The 23,245-nt window shown below is 39.2% G+C and overlaps 1 protein-coding gene across 3 annotated transcripts; it reads right to left on the bottom strand.

Annotated features, from left to right (window-relative positions):
• Window positions 1-1,939: 1,939 nt before the first annotated feature.
• Window positions 1,940-22,110, bottom strand: tut4 (terminal uridylyl transferase 4). 3 transcript variants are annotated; one of them, XM_046049735.1, is made up of 30 exons: window positions 21,969-22,110; window positions 18,664-19,229; window positions 18,436-18,587; window positions 17,107-17,223; window positions 16,820-16,997; window positions 16,494-16,582; window positions 16,322-16,373; window positions 15,917-15,986; window positions 15,269-15,395; window positions 14,863-14,982; window positions 13,272-13,466; window positions 12,954-13,128; window positions 12,321-12,865; window positions 11,530-11,680; window positions 10,646-10,732; window positions 10,161-10,264; window positions 9,991-10,048; window positions 9,786-9,889; window positions 9,577-9,666; window positions 8,858-8,971; window positions 8,660-8,737; window positions 8,308-8,485; window positions 8,159-8,206; window positions 7,281-7,363; window positions 7,070-7,185; window positions 5,390-5,544; window positions 5,112-5,209; window positions 3,544-4,111; window positions 2,238-2,408; window positions 1,940-2,147 (listed from the first exon to the last, which is right to left on the bottom strand). In XM_046049735.1, the coding sequence occupies exons 2-30, from the start codon at window positions 19,148-19,150 to the stop codon at window positions 2,059-2,061; spliced, it is 4,599 nt and encodes a 1,532-aa protein (XP_045905691.1). In that variant the 5' UTR covers window positions 19,151-19,229; window positions 21,969-22,110; the 3' UTR covers window positions 1,940-2,058. The 3 variants fall into 3 exon arrangements, with proteins under 3 accessions (XP_045905691.1, XP_045905692.1, XP_045905693.1); XM_046049736.1 differs by having other exon boundaries at window positions 3,931-4,111; XM_046049737.1 differs by lacking the exons at window positions 18,664-19,229; window positions 21,969-22,110 and adding an exon at window positions 17,798-17,915 and having other exon boundaries at window positions 18,436-18,572.
• Between the last annotated feature and the right edge of the window lie 1,135 nt (window positions 22,111-23,245).

Genomic DNA, 23,245 nt, shown 5'->3' with positions numbered 1-23,245 from the left:
GTCATGTGTTTACGTTGTATAATCACTAGAGGTCACTGCCACAATAAACGTCAACATAAGTCCTAATTTTGTGTAGTTAAAACAACCTACATGGTCGTTTTTCTGTAGAGGACAGGCTCAGAATGGTGGACACATCTTCCGACCTAACTTAGCTTGCTAAAAACGGTAAACTTGCAGAAAGAAACTCTCAAATTGGCACGTCTTCAATACAAAAAAATGTAGTTAACAGCCTAGTCATCGATGTATTATCTGACTCCCAAGATGGCTCGCATTCATCTGAATAAAACATGGGATTACACTGGGATGACATTATGCAAAGAAAGAAAGGTTTTCCAAATATAACCTTCATGGTTTGAAAGTAAATAACATATTAATGCGCCTCCAACAGACCTTAATTGGAGTTGCAGGCGCAACGCAGAGGTCATATTATGGTTTTTGGCTTTTCCCTTCTCCTTTAATGAGTTGTATATCTTTTTCTGTGCATGTAATCGGTTTGCAAAGTGAAAAAGCCCAAAGTCCAGCCCAAAGGGATTTCTGTGCATGTGCAACTCCCAACAAAGATCTTGTAGAAGTGAGATGCATCACTCCAACAACACACAGGGTTCAACACACAGGGTGAAAAGAGGAGCTGCAGCAAAGTGCAGTATGACAAAAATATGTTTTTTTTGAAAATGAAGCCATGTAAACCTGTTCTGGTACAACCCTTAAATAAGATTTTGATCTGAAAATAAGCAGAATATGACCGCACTATAATGGAGGTCTACAGGGGTTTCTTTGTTGCAGTACTTTGAGTAGCCACTACGACAAATTGGCAGTAAGCCGGATTCATGGCACCATATACAGCCATGCATCTAGCTACCACTACAGCAGCAACAAAAAAAAACTCCCCCGAAAGACACAAGCTAACATGCAGGGTCGGTGTACTTTGCGGCCAACGGATTTCCATTTTGAAACGAAAAAAACTAAAACTTTCTCTTTAGTAAATAGGGAAACGAAAAAAAATGTTTTTCGTTTTGACATTAAAAAAAACTATAACATTGAAGAAAACTGTTTCTCCCTATTTCTATTATTCCTTTTATTATTATACATACCTACATAATTACTGAGGTGCAGACCTCGGTGACCTCATACGACTGTGTTGAAGGAAAGTACGTGCACACAGTCTGTCGAGTGCGCATATTGCACCCCACAGCACCCCAAGCCGCTTACTGCATACCATAGCTTTCGAGTCACGAAAAAAAAACACTGCAAAATTGAGGAATAAGATTTATACACTCATATTTGAATTTCCGATTTCCATCATCAAAGAACCACATCAAAGAAAAGCGTATAACGAGATTTTTTTTTGTTTTACGTTTTTTAAACTTTCCCATTAGAAAATATCAATATTCGTTTTGATATTTACTAATGGGAAAGTTTTTGTTTCAAAACAAAAATCTGTTGGCCGCAAAGTACACGGGCCATGCAGACGATGTCTGGCTATGAAAAAAAATGGCAATTCAATCAGATTTGTGGGCTAGAAGGCATAAATAAAAAACACACTATCCAGGATCATTCATTCAGTCATATGCATCCAAACATGCAGATGAGATTAACCCACACAACACAAGTTGTTTTCTTTTTTCTTTATTTTTTTTTGGTAGGTTTTTTTTATATTTAAAATTTTTTCCCTTTTTTCTTGCTATCCCCTGCTTTTGGCACTACATACTTAGGGTGACATGTTAGATTGTTTTTAAAACAAACGTCTATTCAAAGCCTTCATCTTGTGGCAAGCAAAGTATGAATACAGCTAATAAAAATAAAGGTTTACATTTTTTTCCTCCTTACTTTACACATAAAATAAAAACACTTTTTTGGACCCCCTCAAAAATGGGGGTATTAAAATATTTGACATTTGTATCACAAATCAATGTAATGAGACAAAAAAGTAAAACATAAAAACTGTACAAAAATGATAAAATTCATTTTAAAAATTCTTGTGATCAAACGATGCAAAGAGTACATAATGATTGATTTGTTATTTTACTGACCATAAATCTAATTAAAAGAGATGCGAGTTCACTTCTTCTGTTGGATGAAATTCAGATTTACTTGATGTCGGACATGTGGGACAAGTGAGAAGTTCGGATTCGGATGCACCACAGACCCTGATGAAAGAAGAGAGTGTTAAAATCTGTACAAATGGAGACTTGTAATTATTTTACTTAGCCGGAATAAAAAACATTATCCTATCCGACCTTGGGCCACGAAGGGCTTGCCCGGCTGGTAGCCTCCATTGCCCTGCTGGATGAAGTTCTGGGGCATCCTGTAGGGCCAGGATGGAGACAGGGCATACTGAGCCGCTTTATTGTGCTCCCATAACCGAGAGCCTTGGGTCACACCTACAAACTGGGCTGGGTGGCCGGACTCTGTAGAGATCAAAACACAATCATTAACAACATTTAATAGATTCAAAATATAAATGTTCAGCAATATATAGTGTTAACCAAACAGTTCCCACTTCAACAGTGATGGTAAGACTATCTAAACGGATCAGAAACAACCGCACCTCATCCTCATTCAACCCTTAACTCAAATGCATTAAAAGAACCAGTGTGTAGGATTTAGTGGCATCCAGTGTCAAGGCTGCAACAAACTGAATACCCTTCCCCCATCACCCCTTCCTTCCCAAGCATGTATAAGAACCTCCGCTGGCCCTCAAGTAATATCAAAACACTCAAGGCCCTCTCTAGAGCCAGTGTTACTCTGATTCTTAGGTTCAGGTATTTAAACACTAATGAAGACATATTGGTCATTATGAATACTATATACCATTTCTTCCAATAGATCCCCCTAAATCATACAAACTGGTCCTTTAATGTTGTCACTTTTAAATCAGAACTGTGGGAAATATTTTGTATTTTATCTGTAATAATCTCTTCAAAATGTATAAATACAACAGGCCGGGCCTTATACATCAGCAAGGGACATTCCTGCTTCTTATCAGTCTTTTGCAATCTTTGTCTTATAAGTGCAAACTAAAGGAACTAATGTAACTACAGCTGACAAAACAATATCTTCTGAAGCTTTTGATAGAATCACACCGTCTTCCTCAGCAGATGTAATTTGCATAGATGTCATGGGATTGCACACTTTTTCTGGTCCACGTTGGCTTAAAACTTGAAAGTCAAAGTTGACTGAATCTGAAAACAGACATGAATTGTGGATGACTGCGAGAGATGGTGTGTAATAATACCTAAGTGTGTTAGGGGAAAAGAAACATCTCTCTAATCCTTGTTGTCTGTATGTCTTTATAGGGGGGGGAAGTGCACGTGATGTCACCTAGTCCTTGTGGACAGGTCTACATAATAGATTTAATTTATTATTCTTTTAATTATTATTAAATTTTCTTTGGAAAAGGGCTATTAACTACTGTTAACGCTATAGACACTATTTTCCTAATTAAATTAAATCGATACCTGTATTTGAAAAGATACAGCAACAAGAAAACACAGCAACAGAAAAACACACAGATGGTGCCACCGAAGTTCACCCAGTGAATACCTGACTTGACTACAGTGCCATTGCCCATAAGTGACCCAGGTTGTGCCACGTGGTTTTGCCAGTGTCCTTCCCGTCCTGGCCCGCCCATGCCCAGCTGTCTCCCTGCCGGCTGGGCAAAGATGATGCTGGGGTCATTCAGGTTCATGGGGCTGGGGTTGCCCCCTGAGCCTGTGGGACTCCCGTTCCCAGATGGCGAACGCAAGGCAAATTTTAGGCCGGGTGGAGAAGGGGCGTTGGCAGAGGATGTGGTGAGGACTGGTCCGTGGATGGGCCAGGAGGTGGAAGGGATGTGGACTGGGTGATGAGGCTGCCCTTGGGAATGGTGTGACTGGTGCTGGTGGGAGGGAAGAAGCCCCAGAGCGGTGAGAGCACCTGGGTGGTACTGGCCTGGATGGGAGGTAGGGAAACTGAAGAGAGACAGGGGGACCTGGGGGTGAGCAGACTGCTTCGGGGGACCAGCAGAACTGGTCTTACTGTGGGAGGGCTGAGGGGAACTGGCGGACTGAGTGGAACTCTGAGGGACAGCTGTAGGCTGCGGGGAGTAGGGCGGAGTCTGCCGACTATCCGACTATTGAGAAGAAGAAAGAAAATATTAGTAATAAACACTTTAATTTATATATTCAAACATACAAATAACTAGATTTTGATTTCCCAATTGTGTTTACAGCTTCAACAAGAGGTTTAAAAAGGGCCAGTTGACCCAAACCAGTTTTGATTTGCCCACATATCAAGATTTCATTGTGAACAATTTTGACAGGGACTATTAATTATCATAAACGTGCGTCTATTGACAGGCTCGTAGTATTTACTTGTAAAGTCTTGACTAAAGAAACCAATAAAACTCTACACACTGTCAATCACTTGTACTCACATTATCAATAACGTTTGAGCTCTGAGATCTTTGCCTGGTAAAACGCTAAAATAATTTTCTATGTTGTCTGTGAAGATTCTCAGTCATCCAGGTCATAGTTATCCAAGGAGAGTTCAATCAAAGGCACCTGGACTTGGTTGAAGATACTTCAAGAGTCCAGTCGGATATTTCAACCCACCTTGCGGTTATTTTTCACTTCTAAAGGCCCAACGAATAAAATTAGATTCACTTTCTGTGTGTGTATATGTGGGAAAGTATTGCAATACCGTAAAACTTCAATTAATAGCCGAGTCCCTGGCCTGGTTTTGGTCAGATTTTTATAGAAGTTCTATGGATGTGTAAAACCTATTAAGCCCTGCCGGGTCGCCCGCTTGCTTCTAAGCTGCTTAGATTGTTAATACAAATATTAATGTTTAAACGTATGATCAATATGTCAGTATGAACATGCTACACAGATCGGTTAGATTCTCCACAATTCAGTGTGTCTGTTCCTTGATTATTTATATTCCTTTAGTCTGTAAGGGTCCACCGATCAAAATAATCAAAACAGCTTTTCATAAAGATTAAACCAAGTCATGAATCCTGTCATGTGAAGTCCATCGTTCTCTGTCTGCTAACTTCCGCCACACTTCTCTCATCCTGCACCCTGTTGTTGTTGTGAACCAACCCCAGTGTAATGTCTAAACATTGTACTCACACATTCAGAGGGCTGTCTGGTCCTTCCAGGACAGTCTGCTGCTGCCTGGGGAATGGGAATGGACTGGGAGCTCACTACAGTTCGTACCATGTGAGGAGCTGGGGAAGAATAAGAAGCTATATAAGCAGTTTTATAATTCCCTATGGAATATTAGTTCTGTCTTATTTTGTGTTTCAAGACAGTTAACTTTAGCGTGCCAAGCCCTTCCAAATGAGTAACTAACAGAAATAACAACTATTTTCTGCAGTTTTCTTAAATCGAGGTTATTTTGTGGATACCTGGCGCTCCGGTGGTCCTCTGTTTGAGGTGACGATACTCGGGACAGTCCCGCCGTACGTGACCCATGTCCCCACACTGGAAACAACGTCTGTCCTTCGGCTCCCGCTCCTCCTCTTTTATGTCCTCGTCTTTGTCGTTTTCCTTCTTCTTAATCCTGACAGAGAAAAGTTCAGGGCAAAACAAGAAGGGATGAATAAAAGGCAGTAGGTCTCTTAAATATCAAACAGACTTCTTGACTGATTTGACTTGTTTTCCTCCAATTAAAAAACACCTTCGACTATCAAAAACAAAAAAAGCTATAATTTTATTCACAATGATAAAGATTCATATATGTTCAACCTACTCGTTTCTGAAGCATTTCCTTCTCAATTGCACTTTTATCTCTCTGACTGTCATCTGTTTCCTGCTTCCTACTTTGACAGCTGTGAGGGGATTTATATGTTTGCCTGTTTCTCTTCCTGTATACCTCTCGTTTCCTTCTCACGGTGTTGCTGATAAATTTTTTATGTGTCGTTGTGTAGCTGTTTGATGGAAGTAATAATGCTGACAGCTGAAAATAAAAATCACCAGGTTAATTTTAGCTCATGTTTGAAGATGTCACTGTGGGAAAATGCATGAACATAATCATTTACACATTTCTACAATGCCCAAGTATAAAAGCCTGGTTATAATTGAAAAGGACAAAAACTTTACTGACAACCAGACCTATAAACATAACTGCACAACCATAATGATGCAGTATACTTGAAATACATAGAAAGTGAAACTTATTAGGGCTGGGCAATAAAACAATAATGATAATTATCGCAATATAATTTTCCTCAATAAGAATAATAATAAATGTTCAATATATCGCCAATAAATATTTGCTTTAATTCATTTGAATCACAAACAAATCAGCAACTAATTTTTCTATCAAAATATTTATTTGGTTGAAAAAAGAGGCCTAAAAAAAGATTAACTAATCATATTTGTTGAAAAAGATAATAGTTTTAATTGTTGAACTATTGAAGTGACCAACTGTTTGGCATCAAGTGTTTGTCACATTCTGAGCATAAAGGAAAGTTTAACCACATAATTAACCATCTGCTTTCTTCAATTTTCACTCAGGAACAAAAATCAGCCTTTAAACTTGAAAGAAATAATGATTTGACATTTATCATGATAATTATCGATATCGAATGGTATGAAATGTTTTTATCGTGATAAAATTTTTGGCCACATCGCCCAGCCCTAAGCAGGAGGCTCCATCAGGACCAAAACCACACGCCACAAGAACAGTTTCTTTCCGTCTGCAGCTGCACTGACTCTCATGCCCCCTAACCTTTTATATTTTTTGTACTCTCTCTATCTTTTATTATGTTTTTCTACCTGCTGTATGTATTAAGCACCAAAACACCAAAGCAAATTTCCTGTATGTATAAACCTAGTTGGCAATAAAGCTGATTCTGACTGTTCTGCTCCTTAATGTTTGATATGTAAACAGCACTACTGTGGACTATGCTGCTTTAAGAAATATTCCTAAAATGTTTAAAGATATATTTTAAATAGCGAGAAAACACAAAGTAGCAGGTACATAATTGTATTACATATTTTTTACTTCTCAGTAGTTTCTTTAAGTTTTTCTTGGAAGTCTACCAGGGTGAGAGAAATATGTCCATGAACGAAGTTGGCACAACCTGCGTCTCTTTGGACAGTCCTTCATGTAATGTCCAATCTTCCCGCAGATCCTGCAGCACCTGTCGTTGGGCGCCAACTCGCCATCTGTCAACACCTTCGAGTCAAAGAAGTAGTCCTGCAGCAGAAAACAACAGAAACAGCAGATATTTTAGACAAAAAAAACTTTCCTCAGGACACAGAGCAGACAGCATCGAGTCATGAGGGACGTACCACTTCAGTGCCGGGGATGGGGTAGAATGGAGTTCCAAACAACTTTCTCCCGTTTATAAAAGCCTTCATGATGAAGTTTGTCACTAGAGGAAGCAAAGGAGGAACATTTTCATATCGTCAGTACCGAAGTACACAGAATATTTTCTTACTACACATAGCGTGCTTCTTTATTTATTATTTATAATATCAAACATAAACTGGTTAAAACCCTGAACTGAAAGAGCGAAACAGTTCAGAGATAAGGATGAAAACACCTCTGACCCCAGGGTTTCTTCAGGTTTCAACAAGAGTAAGAACTTTTAAGGCCATTATAAATGCAATTTTACTTCATGTCTATTATGTTTTCATTGCTTTAATATGACTTATGTTTAACAGCCGTCTCCAGAGCTGTTCGAGCAGATCCAAATGCTGTCCAGAGGTCTCTTCCCAAAGTTGGAGGAGTTATCATTGTTAGTGCAGAGTGGGCCACATTGGGGCCGGACTTTAGTGATGCTCCAGATACAGAACAATATTGGGTGACGTTTGCCTCTATACCCAAAAGTCTTTTCTTTCATAAGGTGCAGCGGGCTACAAATTCATTCATTTCGACAGGCTTCAACAAAGCACTAAATGCACTTTTCTCGAGCAAGATCTTGCAAAATATGCACTACCATATTAGATGAAGTAGTAACTTGGATTACCAGATTTCAGACTTTTTAGTGACCTGCAAAAACCCTGGACAAAAACTATTTGCTCAATCAAAACCTTTTTATGTTATTTTATTTAATAACAAAACACTTTTAGAGAACTTTATAAGAGAAATCTATGAATGACTCAGAAAAGTAAAACAAAAAACTTATTGTCAGTTACAATTAAGTACGTTGAATTAAAACACTTACTTTTGCGAGAAACTCCAGCACCGAGATTATGATTCAAATCAAAGGGATCTGAAGAAAAACACAGATGAGTGAGTAAAGGAAAAATAAACCTGGCTGCAACCTTAAGTAGGTAGGTGAAGTCAGAGGGATACGCAGGTCCGTGTAAGCACCTTCAATAGCAATGCATTTACTGGTCCACTGTTTCTCAAAGGTGGTGAGGCGTTTCTTTTGGCGGATGCTGATGACGTGCTCTTTGAAGTCAAATTCCTCAGTGTAAAAGCGCAGGAGTCCCAACCACAGCTCTCCCACTGACTCTGTGTTCGGCTGCAGCTCTGAGAGAACCCGACGCTGCGTAGGCAGAAGAAACACACTTAGCACGTGTTTCATTCTGAAATAGCAGAAGATATGTGACAGGAGCAACGGCGGATTTGAACTACATTCAGATAACGTCAACTCATATAATTCTCCCAAATTAAAGTAGGAGAGGAGTGTAAGTTTGAGTTTTTATTTCATTAATCTCACCAGATCCTCAAGGTCATCACAAAAGAAAGCATTCCAGCCATCTACCATCCGCTGGGGAACAGTCCTCCCATCAAAGATCTAAAAAAGACATCAGACAGAGGTTTTATTTTATTCAAAGCTAAACACCATCTTATGTTTCAGATACAGCTTATTTCCTTCTGAGTTTAAAGGATATGCTCATTAATCAGTGACTGGTACCTCCTGCAGGACGGGAATGACTGGCGGCTGCCTCTGCTGCAGGAAGTAAAGCACCATCAGGATGTAAGCATAAGATGAGAGGCTTCCTCTGGATGCATCCCCAATGTCGCAGCGCTGTGGGCACAGAGGCAGGTTAGTTAAGAGATGACACAGCAACACTTCAATGCCTCTCAGTGTTTAGTATATTAAATATCAGCATATCATCAATTTTTCATCAGGAAAATCTGCAGCTGTTTTCAAAAGACATTTTTAAAGAGTAACACCAGGCTGAAACCAGGCGCTGGTTGAAAGTTTAATGCCTGTTTCAGCTTTGTTGCACCTGCAACGACACCCAAAAGTGACAGATGTCACCGTGTCCTGGAATCCACCTGACCAATCACTGCAGCAAGGTGAGAAGTTAAACCACTGGAGGTCAGCAAAGACCAGATTTTCAGGGGGTGCTTAGTTACTCTTTAAGCAAATAAGCTGTTGCAACCCAATCCAGATATCTAAATATTATGTGAGGATGGCGAAATTATTGGATATTTCCGGGAAGAGCTTGGGAATGTCGATTAAATTCCGACAGACAGGTTTCTAACAAACCCTTCAAACTGCAAATTGAATTGTTCAAAAGCAAATAAATCCCTGCGACCCTGTACGCAGGATAAGCGGTTGACGATGGATGGATGGAAAAGCAAATAAATAAGGATTACTGCATCCGTTTATCAACCTTCACATACCTTTGCAAAGACCTTCATCGTGTACCCCAGGAATTGCACACGAGGATCCAGGGCTGCATACGTGGCCAGCATCCTGGTGTTGTGTTGAGCCTACACAGACAACAAATCCAAAATAGTTCATACGGCAGTTTCATTAAATAAAGGCATGTCTAAGCACTTTATATATAACAGTGATGGCAGGGTCTGGAGTGAGGTCCTTGTTCACTCACCAGGGTGTTATAAAGGCTAATATCGCCCTCCAAACCACTCTGTCTGTGTTCAAACTTCACAATAGGCACTTTAGCTGTTGTGATGGGCAAGATGTTCCTCAGACCTGTGATGTTGGGAAAATGGGAGATCACAACTAGTCCCATTCAGTCCTTTGCACATATTAAAGTCAGTTATAAAGAGATAATGAGAAAAACCTTCATTCACCTGTATGCTTCTTAAGCACTTTGGCAAGGCCTTCGATGATCTCCTTGCAGTTCAGCTTCTGTTCAGACAGATCGAAATTTAAATGCAACAGTGAAAAAAAATCTCTAATTCTGCTGAAGAAACGTGACTTGCATTAAAGGGCAGTGTGTTTGTGTGTTTAGTCCACCTACCTCTGCAGTCTCATGACCCTCCAGAGTCATGCAGATGTCAAGGTCACTGTCACGGAAGCCGAAGCCATTCTTGGAGGAGCCAAACAAGCAGAGCTGAGCTTTATCTGTGGATTCACACACACAAAGAAACTCTTATTTCTATCCAAATGTAAAACTCGCATTCTGTATTATTATCAGAAATGTCAGTCTGGGTAAAATATAGAAACAAGAAAATACTGTTGCTGAGTTTCTCTTTACCAGAAATACAGTTCTCACTGTCTGATTTATTCATTCTGATTGATTCTACTTTACTAAACTCTCACAGTGCTGCTGTTCATGAAACTCAACAATTCCAGGAGATGTTTCACAATAAATGGCAAACCACTGGAAGGCTTTTAACTTTGAAATGTACAGTGGAGTATAAAGTTTACATTGACAGTAAACAGTAACACAATTAAAAGGGAGAAAACCGGGAGGCTATGTTTCTGTTGATGCTCAATACTCACCATTATACTCCTTCCTTATAAACCTCTCCAGGCTGGCGAGGATCTGCTCCCTCTTCTGCTGCTCAGCATGTGTAGGTGACAATTCATCTACAAACAGCAGAACAGAAATTCAATCACACAGAGCTGCAATGATTAGCTAATTAATCTTTTGGTCAAACAGGAAAAAATAAAAAGAGTACTTTTTCATTTTTAACATTTGATGGTTCCAGGTTCAGAAATGTGAGATTTTTGCTTTTTGCTTTGCCCTTTGTTGCTTTTTGTTGATCTCAATTACATTAATTGGAAAATTTTAAGGGTCTGGAAAACTGACAAAACAAGACATTCACTTTTTAGCTCTTCGATATTGTGAAGTAAATTTTTTAGCTTAACAACAACAACAACTACAATCATATAATATTGAGTTTTTAATACAGATTCACTGTCATAGAGCAGATTTCCTAGTACTAGTTACTGTTTTAGTGGGTATCAAAGTACACAAAGAAAGCATTGTGTACAACTATTTAATATTTGTGATACGCAAAACAGATTCAGATCAGTTATCATGGGGTGGCACATAGATAAGATACTTGCCTTTGGTGTGGGAGACCCGGGTTCAATTCCCACTGTGAGACATCCACCAATGTGTCCCTGAGCAAGACACTTAACCCCCGTGTGACCTCTGACATACATAGCAATTTGAATTTGTCGCTCTGGATAAAAGCGTTTACTAAATGAGTAAATGTATCAACTTCATAATGGTACAGAATATGAGCCAATGCCAACTGCTGTGGCCGGCAAAAAAAGTTTCACTCTGATTCTTCCTAAAGAGAACGTAACTTTAAACAATTACAGCAATTACTCTGTAGAAGACACTGGAAGTAAGTGGTGCAGTATTGATAACGTACAGTAGCACAATTTGCAGAGCCCATCGAGGATATCTCTGAAGCGGTCGTTCATAGGAGGCAGAGGCTTCAGCTCAATCTTCTTAAAGTCTTCAGGACACTCGTCCTTCAGGTGACCATCTCGCTTGCAGATGCTGCACACTACAGTTGGAGGCTGGAACAAAATCAGAGACAAAAAATCAAATGATCAATTAGACATGACAGCCTTTATTCAAGGCAAAGTAAGCGCAACGTGATGGCATAAATAGTCTGAAATCAGAATCAGAAACACTTTAAAAAAAAACACAAAAAAAACAACTACAAAATGTTGTAACCATTGTGCAATGTTGCAGAACATCAATGTTGCAGAACATCACTGTGACAAAACATATCTGTGGGGAAATGTCCCATGTTGCGTTATGCTCTCTAAAAACCACTGTATGGACTACGAATCATGTGTCCATAAAGCAATAAACACCCTCCCTAAATTTAAACATCTCACCTAAGTGACATGAACCCATCATTGCTGACGGGTGAGACGATTCTTCTTCTAGACTGCAGTTATAAAAATGGAAAATCTTAAAATCTACAATTTATTTTGAAATTTTTCAAATTAGCTCTATCACAAACACTTAGATTTAGAGGTATAGGGAATAGTATGACATGATTTAGTATTTATAACAATCCAATACATAAGATATCTTACTATTGTCAGTGAAAAGTATTAAATTCAAATATCTTGATTAAATTAACTGTTGATTCTATGTTACTGACTATAAAAAAACACAAATACTAAGGGTGTTCATCATAATTACCTTCCCACCAGTGAAAATCATCTTATCAAACACATAGTGCAGATCCTCTGATGGAACAGGCCCATCCGTGTCTGAAACACTGCTTTCCTCCTCCTCCTCCTCCTCCTCTTCCTCCCCCTCCTTGTCACTGTCCAGCAGGCCATTGGGGGAGAAGGAAGGTTTGGTCCCCTCATTGAGAACTTTGTCCATCACGGTGGCATCTAAAGTGTTCTCATCTTTCTTTCTGGACGGATCTGAACCGTCTCCATCGTCACTGTCAGCCTCCTCGTCACGCTTCAACCCCTGGTGCCCCCTCTGAGCGCTCTGACTCTTTTCACCTTTCTCGTTGTCTTCTTCCTTGTTCACAAATGCAGCTTCTGTCTTCTCAACTCCTTCCAGTTTTGCACCTTGCTTGCCCGCCTTCTTGCTTCTATGGCGGCTCCCAGAGCCCCTTCTCTGAGGGCAAGCAAAGTATTTGTAAGCCGTACGGAAGCGCTCCTGGATGTACTCAAACACCATTTGGCTGTTCAAGCTTCGTGCAACATTCCTCTTCAGAGCAAAAGGATCTTAAAAAAAAGAAAAAAAGACACACAGTAAATTTCTGATATTTCTCCAGACCCCTAAGATGAGTTTTCCAACAGAGTGGTCTCTCACCTTCAATAGCGAGCCTGCGACGAGGCCAGTTCTTCACTTCCCTAGTCAGGAGCTCCCTTAAGCGGATGCTGATGATGTATTCTTCAAGAGCAAACTCCAGCGTGTAGAAACGTAAGAGCTCTAACCACAACTGGCCCAGCGTCACACCTTTACCGAGGTCTAAGGTCAGGCGGGACTTTAAGGGAAAGCAACAGAAGGACAGTTAAAAGCAGGGTGACAAAGCAGGAATATCAACATAAAAGAAGGATCTGAAATCTGAATCACAAGCAAACTAAATTGTTATCTTACGCTGTTATTGTGTGTTGCAGTGTGACTCACCATGCCTTCTAAATAATGGGTATCATCAGGTTTTCTCTGCTCTGGTTTGGCTCTGCCTTCCCCTCTGGCCTCGTTTCGGTTCTCACCTCGTCCCTCCGTGGAGCTCGGAGGTCTGCGCTCCCATCGGACAAACATGTCCAACGTGATTCCAGTTAGATGATACTCGTCCACACGTTTCACATCATAGCCGTCAATCTGAAAGACAAAAATAAAATCAAACTCGAGGCACAACAAGTAGTATTAAGCGAAGATATCTGATCATTATCTTTAAAAAGCCAGTTAAAACTCTGCAGCTACATCACAGGAGACAGGATTTTCACTCTGGTGGTGATGACTTGGGGGCTTGCTACAGTTCACCCATTGGTCTTCCACACACACACACACACACACACACACACAGTAATGGCTTTAAAACACACACACACACACACACACACACACACACACACACACACACTATAAAGGGCCACTCGAACAATTTTCCAGTGCACAGTGGTTTGTGGGATAATCAGGGCTGCAAAAAACAACCTAACTGTGTTCGCCAAATTTGGGTAAAGCCTTTAAGTCTGCCTTCTCAAAATAGCCTCCTAGAAATGTGGACTTCATACCCTGAATTAAGATACAGCCTCAGTGTGAAGAAATATTCTCTGCAGATGCTGTGCAGTGCCACCATGCCAGGATTTACCGTGTTGAAACGTTCAAGCTGAGAGGACAGCAACTGTTTTCCAGGCTGGTGTGAAGTAACTCTACTTTGTTCCTTTTAATTATATTGTTCCTATTCTTCACCCTGTGACCACACAGCATCTTCCATTTATATGTCATGTCATGTCTCTGAGCACCTCTGGCCACAAAATGTCTGCACGTCTGAAGAAAGGAATGTTCACGGCAAGGAGGAGAAAAATGTTCCCACCTACACTTACCTAAACACTGCAGAGGAGTTTGTCCTAGTGTTACCCTCTACTCTATTTAAAAACATTTTCTAACAGTGATGCCAGTAATGATAAACACAATCTTAGTTAAATAGGTCATTTTATACCTTCATGTAACAATAAACATACATTTTAACATTTTCAAGAAATTTATTATTTGCAGCAGCTACTTCAAATCGGTTTTCTTCAGTATTATGCAAATTTATGCAGCATAGTGCTCAAAAAAAACTAATGAGCTCATCAAAAACAGCAGTGGAAGGATGGTTTTTCTGTTGTGGATTTTTCTTGAGTTAATGTGCCTGCTCACAATAAGAATACATCTTGCGTTTCACAACACAGACCGGAGCTGTGTGGGAGTCTTTTTTACAAAACATCACACACAATGTGGGTCATCCTGTACATTACATGAAATGGGCAGCTCTGTTCAAAGCCACCAGACTCCAGTAATTTTACCTATTATTATTATATATTTTCTCCCTTAGAATCTGTTTGCCAGGGCGCTGGGGTGTATTTGTCTGAAAGCAAGTGGATCTTACAACCTCCTGACAAAAGTTCCAGCGTATAGGTATATATGTAGTAATGACTTGTTATCATCAAATACATGAGTTAAAAGCAGGTCTCTGTTCTTCAAGTGACTTCAAGACCTGAAACACTTCACCTACCCAGCGGCCCAGATAGACGGGGAGGATGGGCTCTTTCCTCTGCTGCAGGAAGAAGATGACCATGAGGGCGAAGGAGTACGAGGGGATGCCACCTTCAGCCTGGCAATCAATGTGACACAGCTGCGGACACGAACGTACAAGGAAGAACTTGCTTTCATTTCATTTATTAGTATAGAGTATATTTTATTTAATATGTTTGGCATTTGGACATATAGGTGACAGAGCTTGTTTGTGCAGAGAGTAACCGATTGTAAACATGGAGGTAATGTAATGTTGCATCTAGTGTTTTATATTTCTATCATTTACTTTTGTTGAAATGCAAAGGAACATAAATAGAAATAAAAAGACACTGAATCCGATCAGAAGCTCCTTTACGTCAATGACTCAGTATCAGTGGCAGCCTTACCCTTGCCCAGTAGCGGAAGGCCAGCACCAGGGGAACCAATCTGGGCTCCAGTTTAGCCAGGGCTGCCAGGTGATTGGTGGTGAGACAAGCGACGTCATTACCCGCACTCACTTTACACAACAGGCCGCTGCACAGAAACGGAGGGGGGAAAAGCTGGATCAAATTCTTAAATTGACATTGAACAGAACCTTAGTCTACCTGTTGTATTGCTACAAGGGCTCATTGAAGGATAAAATATGGGATATGTTTAAAAAAAAATATACACATTTATTTATTTTATTTTTTAAATATATACACAGATACACACAATTATGCTACACCCAAGGCTTTATGTGTTCTTCAAAGGTATGGCAAGTAGGAGTTGATATGTGTACTAACAATGTGCCGTTATACACGACGCTAACATTAGATCTAACCCAGCTGACTCTGTGCTGTCTGAGATCATCTAAAAAGGTCATAAAAATATATCCTTCTAATAAATGTAAAGTCACAAACAAATATCTAAAAAAAATATGATACTATATACATACATACAATAATAAAAATAACCCTAAACTCCCTCCCTAGACATGTATGACAAATAATTTAAACATCAATGAGAGTAAACTGACACATATTTGGCATTGATGTAATTATATCTAGACTCACCTGCTAACATCCCGACAGAACACGGCAGGAACTTTGGCGTGAAAATCTGACTCAACCTCAGAAAATTCAGCTAGAGAAGAGAGACAGAAAAACCCAGTACATGACCTTTAACAGAGTTGCACAAACACAAACTCATTACAGGTACAAACACAGTAGCATTACTCATCCAAACCACTTGGATTAGGTCCCTACGAGGAAACATTTTATCAAAATTCAACACCAAAGCATATAGGAATTTCCAAGTAATGTCCTTTAAAAAATGAACTGCTGTATCTAATTTGCAAATGTTATACCACATATGAACCGACAAGGCGACGTCAATAATTCCAGATGAACCGGAACAATGGGTTTATGAAACTTAACAACGAAACAAGGAAAATGTACCATGCACTGAGCAAAACTTACGACTGTTCTTTAGGATTTCCAGCACTTGAATCAACACCTCGGGTTGTGTCATCTGAACAGACAAAGTAATGAGAGAAAGTGAGACAATCAACTACAAGACCTAATGTAACTGCTGGTTTACAATGTCCTCTTTATGTGATTAGAGAAAATACATGACTGAAAGCAGACTTACTGAGGAAGGGTGAGTGACATCGATGTTGATATCGCTCGTCTTGAAGGCAAATCGGGTAAAACATGAACCATAGAGACGGAGAGAACAAGCTGGAAAACCAAAGAGGAGATATTGGAAAACATATATAGAATATTTCACAATTTGCAGGACTGAAAACCTTTGACAAAGTGCTCCTACTAAAAACAGAAGAAAACCAGACAACGGGGATCAGCGAGGTCTGATTTCAATCTGACTTTAAATTCAAATGTTTTTCAAGACATTTCCGCTTTTTCCACTACTCACTGAAGGAAATATAGACCAGGCTGAGAGACATCGCAGCATACAACCTGAGAGGTGCCTCTTTATGATCTCCTCCATCCTGATGACCACGGCCTTCCGAACGTCAAAGTCCTCCTCTGAGATCCCCTGCTCCCTGGCTGTTTCTAGGACGGCCTCGTCCACGGCCCTCAGCTGGGCTGCAGAGGCGGGAGGCAGGGCGCGCAGCTCATTCTCCTCCTGCTTTTCCTGAACCACAATATGGAACGTACGTCATTCTCAAACCCTTACTTTGTGCCCATTCAGATGAGAATTAAGTCCTGGGATGAGTGACAACATAAAGTTATGATGCCCATACCATTATGTTCTTCTTGTGTCTCTTCTCTTTGATGTGTTTGTGTGCTCCTTGGATGTTCTCAATGTGCACAGAACAGAGCTTGCATAAGTATTGATAGTTTGGGTACTCAGGCGACTGCTGTGAAAACAAAGAGAGAGGCACAAGCATTCAGTTTGTGCAAGTTCAATTCAATTCAAATTAGCTTTATTGGCATGAATGTAATAACAACATTGCCAAAGCATCATATATACACAACATAAGAACAATCAGCCCCATACATTTCATTAAACAAGTAATTAAAGCGTAAAGTAATCAAAGCGTATGTGTGTTTGTGTTTAAAAATAAAGAAAGAAAGAAAAAAAGAAAAAAAAAAAGAAATATTAAAAATTAAAATAAAATAAATAAATAAAACAGTAAGCGTGTGTGTTATAAAAAAATATATATATATTAAAAATTAAGATAAAATAAATAAAACTGTAAGTAATAAAACTGTAAGTGTGTTAAAAATATATATAAAAAAATTTAATAAATAAATGAAACAGTAACGTGTGTGTGTGTGTATATATTAATAGACAAAAAAAACATTTTTTAAAAGAATTAATTGATTAAAAAATAATAAAAAGAAAAAAGAAATCAGTATCAAACATAAAAACAAAACAAATACTAAAATATCAAATGATCAAAATAATAATAATAATTTGAAAATCTGTACAATTATTTGTTAGTCTCAGGTTCCACTGGTTGTCCTCAAGTTCTCTCTTTCATTTTGGGATTTGTCGATTTGTCCTCCACCAGATCATTATCATAACCATCAACTCTACTTGCTCATGCTAGGGTAGAGATAAAAAACAAACAAATCCATGGTACAGACTGGTGATGATTCCACAGGCAAAAACTTAACTTGTTAATCTCAATGTAACACCAAGAACATTAGTCTCTATCAGATCTTGTGTGGGGCAACATTTCTTTCCAAAACACATTAGATCTCAGTTTTATTGTTTATTTTGGCAATTGTAATAAAGTAACAAAGCACAAGTTTGCAGCCACGGCTAAGCTTTATTGTAAACTCCATATATCCCACTGGAAAGCAAGACCATAGTGTTGATCTGCAATTGATATAATTAACTCTAATTAACTGCCGGGGATAATTGTGGCCAATGTGTTTTTTTCCCCACTTACTCCTTCTCCCTCGTTGAAAATTCCAGAAACAATGAATTTGCAATGTTGTTCACTTCAGGTAAAACTACATTCATACATACTGGACAACAATCAGCTTTCAAACTAGGTACAATGACCAACCCCACCCCATACATTTACTGTATAGCCGGCATGACTGGATTGTTCCCTTACTTTTAACAGTCGGTGGATGTAGTCTCTGTAGAGGCGCTCCTCTGCCTGTCGGAGGCCCAGCTGCTGCTCTGTCAGGGGTCCTTCCTCCACAGTGGGCCTCACCTCTGGGCCCTCGTCAACAGACTGATGCATCAGCGCAGCAGCTTTCACCCCTACAAACAACAAAGACAGACCAGTTTACCAGAGGTAAATTTGGTGAAGATGACATGACACAGGACTTAAACTCACCATGAGACTTTTCCTTTGCTGGAGCTACAGTGGAGCTCTTGGCCTGCGCAGTGAGGCCTTTCTCATGTGTACCGGGCACTGCAGGAGAGTTGGTCTCTCTGCTTGCCGAGGGGCTGCTGTCTGCAGAAACAGACGCCCTGGAGTCAGGAGCCTGTGCCACCAGATGCTGTTGTTGTGAGCTGGCCGCTTTCCCTTTCCCTCTCTCCCCAGAACTCGTTCTTCCAGTCAGTCTCGTCAGCCTTGAGGGCCGTCCTCTCCTCTTGTCCTGGGGGATATCCGTGAAAGTCTTGCCTGCCCCGCGGCCTCCAAGGCTGCCTATATTATGTTCATCCTTTGCAGCAGGGGGGTTTTCTTGCCTGCGGGGTGCAGACTTGGTGCCCTCTCTCTGCGCAGGAGTCTCTTTATTTGACTTCTCGTTAGACAAGGCTTTGGCTCCCCTGGGCTGAGACTGTTTGACTGATTTAACTGGACTTATGGACTTATCCATCCCTCCTGTCCTGCTGCTCTTATCCCTGGTGGAGTCAAAACCACACTGAGGATAGCCAGGGAGGGAGGCCACCTAAAATCTGGGGGAAAAAAGAAATCCATAGAGGTCAGTTAAACTAGCAAGACTACACTATCAAAAAGCATTGCGATAGCCTTTTGTGTCTTGATATACCAATTCACGATGTGCTAACTGACCCAAAAGTTTGTAATTTGTTAGTACTTTTATATATATTTTTACTACAGAAATTAATTTACTAACAAAGAGAAAACATAATTATTTAAACAAAAAAGAAAATTCATACATACTGTAGGTTTTTATTATGGTCAAATAAATGTTCAAAAGTTAATATCGGAAAAGTTACAACTAAAAGTTCTAACTGCTGTTACTAGAAATTATACATACAGTATTTGCTGCAACTTTTGAATGTATTATTAAAATGAAAAAGAAAATGCTTGGAATCTGACTATTTTATAATATAATGTGATATTTTCTGTGTAAAATAAACAAGTGAATTACAAACAACATTCTCTTAACTCACCTGGTGAGCTACAAATAAGACAAAACAAAAAAGAAATGTTGCTGTTGTCATTAATCATGACACCACAATAATAAAGGCTTTATAAATTTTGTACTTTTAGAAATTTGTGTGCCTTGATTTTTAGGGTGATTCATTAGTTTTCTTTTGAACAAAAGATGGAAATGTTTCACCTCAACAAATTAAAGTGCCTGTGTTAAAAGGTTTTCTAAAATCGGTCCAAAATGTCTTTGTGTGAATACACAGAGAGAAGGTGTGGGAGATGGTTCCCTTAATCTAGGGTTGGAACTAACAATTGTTTTCACCCAATTGGTTTAAATTAAGGTAAATTAATCATCTGGAAATAGTGAAATATGCCCATCACCACTTCCTAAATATCAAGGTGGTGTCATCAAACTGCTTGTTTTGTCACTGGTCCAAAACGTTTGCTAAATGACTTAAACGGAAAATTAACTGATTATCAAGATATTTGCCTTCCCGTAACAGATTAGTCTACTAATCATTTCAGATCTAGTGTATGTAATCAAATAATGGCAGCAGAGATTCTAAGACAAAGAAAGTGTAACAGTGAGATTTTAAACAGATGCTAAAAAAGTCTTGATTGATGTCCATGTCCCTATATACGAGAACTCCAAGGTTTGGGTCCACAACTACATAAAGCAGCGTCACATTACTTCTTTTTTGGCACAGTGAGCAGCAGAGTCTGTACTTACAGGCTCTGGCAGGGACATTTATCCTAAAACTAACTGAAAGCCAGTGCATGGACTTAGGAACGGCCTTTTCTTTGGTCCAGTGTTCAGCTTGAACTGTAATTAATATACTTTTCTGGGAAACAATGCACATTTTATCTAGTATCTTTTATGAAACTTCCTTGGCATTGTTTGTAATACAGTGTACAGCTGAAGCAATGAATCAATTACTCAATGGCAGAAAATTAAAAAGCCTAATCCCAATTAGACACCAGTCTCTTTTACGGGCCTCTACAGGCGTGGCTACACATTTTGACAAATAAAGGCAGGTCTCAATCGGACGCCTGGTCTGGTTTTTATAAAAGCTATTAAACCCTGACCGCTTGAGCTAGTCCGAAGTTGCTTAGATAATGCATACAAATATAAAAGTTTATAACTTTTGTCAACATGGACACGCTACACATCATTAGATCAGTTAGATTTATCACACTTCAATTCAGATTTAACGCTATGTTAAACAAGAGAGATGAAAAGAGCCAAACTTTTTACACAAGTATTCTTCATTCTGGTTTAATAAAAAAAAAATAACAATTTGATAGTAGCCCATTTCCCATCTTTGTTTAGCAAGAGTTTTGTGCAAAAGGAATTAAAGGCCTTTCCCAAATAAAGGCAGGGTGAGTTCAGTGACTTAACAAAATAAAAGCCCGGGCTATTAATTTAAGTTTTTAGGTATATAATTGTAAACTGAATATCTTTGGGTTTTAGACTGTTTGTGTGACAAAACAATAAATATGAAGACAACGCATTGGCCTCTCAGAATGTGTGATAGGTATTTTCCTATATAGTTTGATTGAGCTGAGTGAGTATTTCATGGGTAATAATACTAACTTAATCAACAGATTGCTTGCTAAAATAAATACTTGCTAATTGTTGCCCTAATAGAGTGATTTTCATATGTTTCCTAAGGTTTATCCCACTGTACATTACTGGACAGAAGCGCTTCTGTGAACCTAGGTGTTAACTAGTTAAAAGGGCAGCGGCGTTAAGTGCCCCCCTCAGCACAAACACATCTCATGTGGACAGAGTTAAGCCCCGGTGTTGTGTCGAAGTCTGTTTCCCCTTCGAACTCTATTCCCCGTCCCGCTACCCTCCATGGTCGATGTTAGGAATTTATTTTGGGTAATGCTTGGTAATGGTTTGGTTTCGCAGACATGAGTGGCGGGGACTTAAGTTTAGGGCTGATGTTTGTTTCACTTAGGAGGAAAACGAAACTGACGGGGAAGCAGACTTCGACACAACACCTGAGCTTAACTTAGCTCAACTTCCCGAAACAGATCGACTAAAAGAAATGCTCGCAGTTAAAACCAAAAAGCGTTTCCTGTGTTGTAGGAAGGGTTCTCGTTGACTTCCTGGGTACTCTTTGCCTGTCTCCGTCAGCTAACTCCAGTTAGCTGCTGTGCCCGGGTCGTCCGGCTGAGCTAGCTAACGGGAGATAAATAACACTGGCACTCAGTTGCCTCACAGCAGCAAGTCATTAAAACCAGAACAAAACCACTCCGACCATCACAACACAGAAGAGCGCGTAGTGACTTACTTTCGAGCTCTAAAGTTGATTTCGGATTATTGTTTAGCTGTCTCCATGGTGCTGTTCTACATAATGTTTTTCAAATCCCACGGCCCTGGTCAAAACAGCAACCATTGACGCCATGTTAATACATCACCCCGCTGCATTGTGGGAGTGCCAGTGACGACGAAGAGGGGCGTGTAACGCGCTGCGTTCAAATACCGCTCGGATAATGTGACTACAGAATTCCTGAACCTCTTTCTTTCTTTCTTTGTTTCTTTTTTCGTCTTTCTTTCTTTCTTTCTGTCTTTCTTTCTTTCTGTCTTTCTTTCTTTCTTTCTGTCTTTCTTTCTTTCTTTCTGTCTTTCTTTCTTTTTTCGTCTTTCGTCTTTTTTCTTTCATTCTTTTTTCTTTCTGTCTTTCTTTCTTTTTTCGTCTTTTTTCTTTCATTCTTTTTTCTTTCTTTCTTTCTTTCTTTTTTCGTCTTTTTTCTTTCATTCTTTTTTCTTTCATTCTTTCTTTCTTTTTTCGTCTTTTTTCTTTCATTCTTTTTTCTTTCATTCTTTCTTTCTTTTTTTGTCTTTTTTCTTTCATTCTTTTTTCTTTCTGTCTTTCTTTCTTTCTTTCTTTTTTCATCTTTCTTTCTTTCTTTCTTTCTGTCTTTCTTCCTTCCTTCTTTCTGATTTTCTTTCTTTCTTTCTTTTTTGCTTCCCTTTTTCTTCCTTCTTTCTTCAGTTCAGTTCAGGGTGCTTTAATGCATGAATATTGCCCTTTCTTTCTTTCTTTCTTTCTTTCCGTCTTTCTTTCCTTCTTTCTTTCCTTCTTTCTTTTTCCTTCCTTCTTTCAGTTCAGTGTGCTTTAATGCATGAATATTGCCCTTTCTTTCTTTCTTTCTTTCTGTCTTTCTTTCTTCCTTCCTTCTTTCTGATTTTCTTTCTTTCTTTCTTTTTTGCTTCCCTTTTTCTTCCTTCTTCCTTCTTTCAGTTCAGTTCAGGGTGCTTTAATGCATGAATATTGCCCTTTCTTTCTTTCTTTCTTTCTTTCTTTCTTTCTTTCTTTCTTTCTTTCTTTCTTTCTTTCTTTCTTTCTTCCTTTCTTTCTGTCTTTCTTTCTTCCTTCCTTCTTTCAGTTCAGTTCAGGGTGCTTTAATGCATGAATATTGCCCTTTCTTTCTTTCTTTCTTCCTTTCTTTCTGTCTTTCTTTTTCCTTCCTTCTTTCAGTTCAGTTCAGTGTGCTTTAATGCATGAATATTGCCCTTTCTTTCTTTCTTTCTTTCTTTTTGTCTTTCTTTTTTTTTTTTTTTTTC

Source organism: Micropterus dolomieu, linkage group LG05 (assembly GCF_021292245.1).
Source record: "Micropterus dolomieu isolate WLL.071019.BEF.003 ecotype Adirondacks linkage group LG05, ASM2129224v1, whole genome shotgun sequence".
Classification (NCBI taxonomy): Eukaryota; Metazoa; Chordata; class Actinopteri; order Centrarchiformes; family Centrarchidae; genus Micropterus; species Micropterus dolomieu.
The sequence above is the reverse complement of the archived record's forward strand: the minus strand, read 5'-3'. Positions and strand labels throughout refer to the sequence as shown.

What these genes read in the sequence shown, in the direction of transcription:
- tut4 (XM_046049735.1), bottom strand. Translation starts at nt 19,150, where the DNA reads ATGGATAAGTCCATAAGTCCAGTTAAATCAGTCAAACAGTCTCAGCCC. An exon ending in ACATCCACCGACTGTTAAAA is followed by an intron (nt 17,224 to 18,435) that starts GTAAGGGAACAA and finishes TTGTTTTCACAG; the next exon opens with CAGTCGCCTGAGTACCCAAA. An exon ending in GACACAAGAAGAACATAATG is followed by an intron (nt 16,998 to 17,106) that starts GTATGGGCATCA and finishes ATTGTGGTTCAG; the next exon opens with GAAAAGCAGGAGGAGAATGA.